The sequence below is a fragment of the Gastrolobium bilobum genome, unplaced genomic scaffold (genome assembly GCF_033153095.1).
Source record: "Gastrolobium bilobum isolate Gb01-03AN ecotype WA unplaced genomic scaffold, APGP_CSIRO_Gbil_v1 utg10825, whole genome shotgun sequence".
NCBI classification, from domain to species: domain Eukaryota; kingdom Viridiplantae; phylum Streptophyta; class Magnoliopsida; order Fabales; family Fabaceae; genus Gastrolobium; species Gastrolobium bilobum.
The window spans coordinates 72,892-79,709 of record NW_026898293.1 but is presented as its reverse complement, the minus strand read 5'-3'; the positions used below and the strand labels follow the sequence as shown (position 1 = coordinate 79,709).

General features: G+C 37.3%; 1 protein-coding gene across 1 annotated transcript; it reads left to right on the top strand.

Annotated features, from left to right (window-relative positions):
• The first annotated feature begins 1,560 nt into the window (after positions 1–1,560).
• On the top strand, positions 1,561–4,821 carry LOC133314549 (AP2-like ethylene-responsive transcription factor ANT). The gene is made up of 9 exons (XM_061516033.1): positions 1,561–1,897; positions 2,038–2,713; positions 2,842–2,924; positions 3,086–3,094; positions 3,187–3,275; positions 3,359–3,432; positions 3,525–3,575; positions 3,670–3,746; positions 4,148–4,821. The coding sequence occupies exons 1-9, from the start codon at positions 1,561–1,563 to the stop codon at positions 4,819–4,821; spliced, it is 2,070 nt and encodes a 689-aa protein (XP_061372017.1).
• Positions 4,822–6,818: the final 1,997 nt, after the last annotated feature.

Genomic DNA, 6,818 nt, shown 5'->3' with positions numbered 1-6,818 from the left:
TTCATTTATTTGAAGTCTATTTTTTAGATCATGCGAATTAGGATAATAAAGATATTAAGATCTTGTATAAAATATTTGTAATTCGTTAAAAAATGAAATATTATTTTAAGTTTTAATACATTAAGTATTTTGTTTTTGTTTTCAAAACTACTCAGTTACGGCGTTAGGGGTGGGCATTAACAAATATCTTATTTGTTTTATACGATAAAGACAACTCTATGTTAAATTTTATATTTAGATAATTAATATTTTATTTTTGGAGGTAGATATGTGTCCTTTACAGCATACGCATGGTATGGTAATTGTCTTTCTTTCCTTAATTGTTGTTGGAATTTTGACATTCACAACTCAATAATACTTTGCTGTCAAAGCACCGAAGGATAATTTAGATTGGCTGAATAGTCAGCATAGGTCAGATCAGATGACCCACTAAATAAACCTCTCTTTGTCCACATCGACAGTGGACGATGGGTTGTTACCCATTCATGGTGCCAGTCAAGTACTGTAACACTAATGTGTCCTTTTGGTTTCATTATTATTTTTTTAATTTTAAAAAAAAGGCTGTGACACAAATTGGCTCAGTATTTAAGTCTGGTATAGATTGGAAGCAATGGATTAAATTAGATTTGAAATTAGAGTTTGCAGATTGCAGAGTGGCGCAGAATGGTAGTACTGTATGAAGTGATTGCATGGACAGATATGTCCTTCCCGTCAAATCTATGTAAGGGCCCTGCTACGTTGTCACTGTAACAAAATTAAACAAATAAATAAAAAAGGGTTGCTGAGTTTTTGGTTATCTGAGTTCTGAAAAATGAACCCTTTCCCAATTTCCATTTTACACTCACGAGCCCACTCTAGTGTAGTGCCCATTTCATGTCATGCTCACTAGATTCAGCTAGCTAGCTCATTACACCACACGCGTTCAATTTTCCAAGGTACACAGACAGACAAAAAGAGAGAGAGACTCAGAAACTGACCAAAATAGTTAATCCTACCCTTTACATTCCTTTCCTGGGTCTATCTTGCCATCATTTTCGAGATTTCGCTTTTAGTATTACGGTGTAAATTTTCTGGGTTTAAGGTAGGGTTTAAGAAAAAGCTAGGTGGGGGTGTTAAAGGAGGTTAGGGGGGGCAAAAAAAAAAAAAAAGTAAAAGAAAAGAAAAGAGAGAGAGAGAGAGAGATAGAGAGAGGGGCGGGTGCAAAAGACGTGGTCTTTCTCAAATACACAGATCCCTATGGAATGAAGTGGGTGCTCCCCAGCATCGCTTGCCGAGAATTCATTCTTTTTGTTTAGTTTAAAGAGACCAGTTTTGTTGTGTTCGGAGAGAGACAGATTTTGTGATGAGCGCATAGAACGATGAGTTTGGTTGGTGGAGAATTTTTGCTGTAGCTACACAACAAAAACCAAGTCTTCATATGCAGGTGGCAATGGATTTTATTTTCCAATATGATTAGTTTATTTGCCAAGCAATGATTGACTTGCCTTCCTGCGAGAGATACTGGTAGCAAGTTCAAACCTTTTTCAAGTAAGAAAAAAAAAAAACCCAAAAAGCAGGAAGATGAAGTCCTTGAATGATAGCAACACCGATGATGGAAACAATCATAACTGGTTGGGGTTCTCTCTCTCACCCCACATGAAAATGGAGGTTACTTCTGGCCCTCAGCATCATCATCACTACAATCATCAACAACCCCAGGCTTCTGCAGCTTCTGCTACTGTTTCTAATAACACTGTTCCGACAACCTTCTACTTGTCCCCTTCTCACATAACCAACTCCGGAATCTGTTATGGTGTTGGAGAAACCGGTAACTTCCATTCTCCTTTAACCGTTATGCCTCTCAAGTCTGACGGGTCACTTTGTATCATGGAGGCTCTCAGTAGATCACAAACGCAAGGTTGGTTTGCTCAGTTTTCATTTTTTTGTATTAACCCTTTAGAATATGCTGTGTGATTTCAAAAGTTATTCTTTTTTTTATTGTTATTTATATATGGCCCTTTTAATGATTATCTTGTGACGTTGGTTCTATTATTGAAGTGATGGTGCCTACTTCGTCTCCAAAACTTGAAGACTTTCTAGGTGGTGCAACTATGGGAACTCACGAATATGGAAGTCATGAAAGAGAGGCAATGGCTCTAAGCCTAGACAGCATCTATTATAATAGCCAAAATGCAGAGTCACAACCCAACAGAGACCATTCGCTGGACCTTCTTTCAGAACCCTTCAGGCAACAAGGGCATGTCACTGTTCAATCACATCCATATTATTCAGGACTTGCTTGCAATGGGATATATCAAACACCATTAGAGGAAGAAACCAAGGAAACCCACGTTACAGTTTGCAGCTCCCAAATGTCTCAAATGGCTGAAGAAAGCATTGCTTGCTTGAAAAACTGGGTGCCCCCAAGGGAGTATTCTGCTCAGCATGCTATGGAGCAGCAAATGAACTGTAACATGAGCAATGATCGTGGACCTGCTTCGTCTCTTGGTCCTGTAGGCTGTGGGGAGTTACAATCTCTAAGCCTATCCATGAGTCCTGGTTCTCAATCTAGCTGTGTAACGGTTCCTAGGCAGATCTCACCTTCTGGAACAGACTCGGTGGCCATGGATGGCAAAAAGAGAGGAGCTGCTAAGCTTGGCCAGAAGCAACCAGTGCATAGGAAATCTATTGACACATTCGGGCAGAGAACGTCTCAGTATAGAGGCGTGACAAGGTTAGTTCAATCATGTTCATGTTAGTTTTGAAACTTTCCTTTGTTGTGTAACTTATTCTTTGAAAAATAAATAAATTAGTGTTCCGTGTTAAATTGCTTATTAACTTCCCATGGTTTTTATACATTAGGCACAGATGGACTGGTAGATACGAAGCGCATTTGTGGGATAACAGTTGCAAAAAAGAAGGGCAGACCAGGAAAGGAAGACAAGGTTAGAACAATAGTCATTGACTTGGTTTTACTTGAAGTATTGTTTCCAACTTAAATTTTTTGTCCCTTCGTATTTGTAATCTGAACTGTGCTCACTAACTCATCTGTCATGATATCGCTTGTGTTGTGGATGACGATTCAATCAAACTTTGCATGTTTCAGTATATTTGGGTAAGTCTTTTTACCACAAAGATCTGCATTTTCAACCCCCTCTTGGTACAAGTTCTGATTGCTATGTGGTCAATTTGTTTTTTGAATTTAAGGTGGTTATGATATGGAAGAGAAAGCTGCAAGAGCCTATGATCTTGCAGCCCTTAAGTACTGGGGACCTTCAACGCATATAAATTTCCCGGTATATTTCAATTTTGTTGCATTTTTCGCTCACTTCGAATCTTATAAGCCTTGGAATTTCATTCTTTCTCTTATCTTTGGCAGTTAGAAAATTACCAAACCCAACTTGAAGAAATGAAGAACATGAGCAGGCAGGAATACGTTGCCCACTTGAGAAGGTACATATATCGATTAATTGGCAATTATGGTTGCAAAAGCTACCAGTAATAAAATGATAATCATGATGATTAAGTATTTATTTGCTTTGCAGAAAAAGCAGTGGATTTTCAAGGGGTGCTTCAATATACAGAGGGGTGACAAGGTTCATGCGGTTCTCCTGCTCCTTTTTCTTTCGAATTAGGGACACTTAGTTAATTTTGAGATTTGGGCTAAGTTCACTTTTTGGTATTATGCAGGCACCACCAACATGGAAGATGGCAAGCAAGGATAGGCAGAGTTGCGGGAAACAAGGACCTTTACCTTGGAACATTCAGTAAGTCTTACTAGACTATTGTCAATTTCTCGAACATCGTTACTAAATCTGTTATTAGGGAATTTTTAGCTTTTGAATTATGAAACAGGAACGCTCATGCATGTACATTTAAGGCGCTAGCTCGTTTAATGTAACTTCATATGATATATTTTTATTATGTTATTTTGTGCTTCAATCTTTCTTTTCCCAAACACTAGTGACTGGTAGTGCTTTTATAAGGCTGACCATATAGCTTACTTTTGAACATACCACTTTTTTTAAGGCTGTTCTCTCACATAAAATACGTTAGACATAGGTAAAGGGTATCTCGACATGAAAGTTCAAATTTTTTCAAATTGCCATTTTGTTTTAAAAGAAAAGAAACTAATGTTTTTTTTTTTTTTTTCTGGAAATAAATTTAGGCACTCAAGAGGAAGCAGCAGAAGCATATGATATAGCTGCAATCAAATTCCGTGGGGTAAATGCAGTCACCAACTTTGACATATCTAGATACGATGTTGAAAGGATCATGGCCAGTAATACTCTGCTAGCTGGGGAATTGGCTAGGCGAAACAAAGATAGTGATAAAAGAACCGAGGCCATTGACTATAATGGTGTATCAAGTCAGAGCAAAGGGGAAGCAGTTCAAGCTGGAAACAACAATGAAAAAGATTCAGACTGGAAGATGGTTTTGCATCATCATCATCCACAGCAAGAGTCAAATAGCTGTGATCAAAAAATTATGAACTGTGGAGGTTATAGAAATTCTGCTTTCTCTGTGGCCCTACAGGATCTAATAGGGACTGATTCAGTAGGTTCTGGCCAGCTCATGTTGGACGACTCTAGCAAGATGAGGACTCATTTTTCAAACCCGTCCTCGCTGGTGACCAGTTTAAGCAGTTCAAGAGAAGCCAGTCCTGATAAAACAGGCCCCTCACTATTTCCAAAGCGCCCAATGGAAACAAAGAGTGTCAACCACATTGCTTCTGGTGTTAGTTCTTGGTTTCCCTCACCAGCACCAGCTCAAATAAGGCCTGCTGCTGCAGCTATTAGTTTGTCTCACTTGCCAGTTTTTGCTGCTTGGAACGATACCTAGAGTTAGATATCTCCTTCATTTTTCATGTTAAGTTCTGCATGTAAAAGAAAAGAGGGAGGAGAAAAAGTGGGTTTTGAAGTAACATTTTTCTTTACCTATTTTGCCATGACTTTAGTGGAGGAATTTGGGGGATTAATTATAGGGCCGGTTGGGGCCACCTATCTTTAAGCTTTATGTAACAAGGGCCTTTACAAACAATAGCCTTTTGGCTATATGTTGGAATGGAAATTTGCATATTCTAAGGAAAGTATTAATTAAAGGGGACTAATGATTAAATTCTGTGAAATGATGTTTGGCAATATGGAAGTGGCCCTTACATTATTGCATTTTCTTTTCGGAGTTGCACCTTTTCTAGGTCCAGCTAGTTATAAAACCAGCTCAATGTTTCCCAATAATGCAAAGTGACCTCTTCTTTGACCACATCATCTCGTTTTGTTGCAAATGTGTTCCTCAATCTGCATAACGCTATCATTGCACAAACCTTTCTTATTTGAGCTTTGTTCGGAGGCTACAAATACTCCATTCATTATTCAAAAAGAAAAGGTGTTTGAATTGATTCTTGCTTCAAAGTTTCTGGTTGGATAAATTGTCATAATTACCTAGGGACACCTCTAATTTCTTGTTCATTTTAAAAAGAAAGGGAATTTACATTAAAAATTTCTTTAACTTTTCTCATTCCAATTGTCGAAGTACAGAGAGATGTGGTCTTAAAAGTGATTCCATGTCTTGGTGTGGATGCTTTAGAGCCTTAACACAACTTGAGTTTATCTTGTTATCAAGTGCTTTCCCACGTGTGTGTGTGTGTTGTGCATGTATTTGTGCTTGATTGCAATATTCTTGATTCTTGACCATAATATGGGACGACAACGAGTAATCAGTGCCGGTAAAGCTGGAAGTAGTTCAAACCTGAAGTTGGGAATAGCTGTTTCTATGCATGACCTCTAATAATGTGTTAATAATCCAAATTATTTTATAACACTTTCTTTAACAGGAGGAGAAAAGGACAGGTTCTAGCGATTGATCTATGATGTGGGGGTGGAGGATTAATTGGCTTAAGGAATCCAGCTACAATCTCTGCTACAGTTTCTTTAAAAAGTTGTTCTCCTAATTAACCAATCGCAAAAGAAGATAATGCACCCACAACGAAGGGATTAGGTACAATTACTGTGTACTCATACCACTCACAAAAAATTTGTTCATTTAATCCCCAAAAAAAAATGGCTTACTGTTACTGCAGAATTTTAATAATATAACAGCTTTTCCAATTAATCGTACTTATGCAGTTATACTTTTTTTTTTTTTTTTATTTCTCAATCAGTTCATCGTTTGAATTATATTCGATTCGAATATTTTTTCGGACCTGAATAGCTCTTCCAAATTTTTTTATTGTTTAAATTTGAGATTTCTGGTTAAGTGATCCAGACTCGTTGCGAGCCAAAAATGTTTGGTGTGCAGTTATACTTCTATCAGACTGGTAATTGCATCTGGGCAAATGTACGAGGATCGTCATTAATGCAATGGTAGCCCGCTCTCCATCAATGTTGTTAACAGCAGTAGACTTTTCACCCTATAGAATTTGCACTCACATGCAAGTGTTTCTAATGAGATGCAAACGGTGCAGGCATGTGTTCGCTGTGAAAGTCAAAAATAATAATTATTATATGTTTACGAATTCTCTTAACTAGTTTTTTTTTTTTAATATCTCTTAAATCTGAAATAAAAATACTGAACTTTTATATTTTTTTTCAGAAATTAATGTATTTTCTTTGTTAATATAGATTTTAATCAAGTGTTAAAAACATTTTAAGAAGATATAGCCAAACTCAAAAAAGAAAAAAAAAAAGCCAGTCTTTTAATTCGCGGTGCAGATGATTTACAGAGCAATTTTCTGACAAAAGCTAGCTCAAAGGGTGGGAGTGCCCAAGGCCTTATAAACCTCACATTAATTGCCCATACAACCAATGTGGAACTACATATCTCAACAATCGATGAGTTAT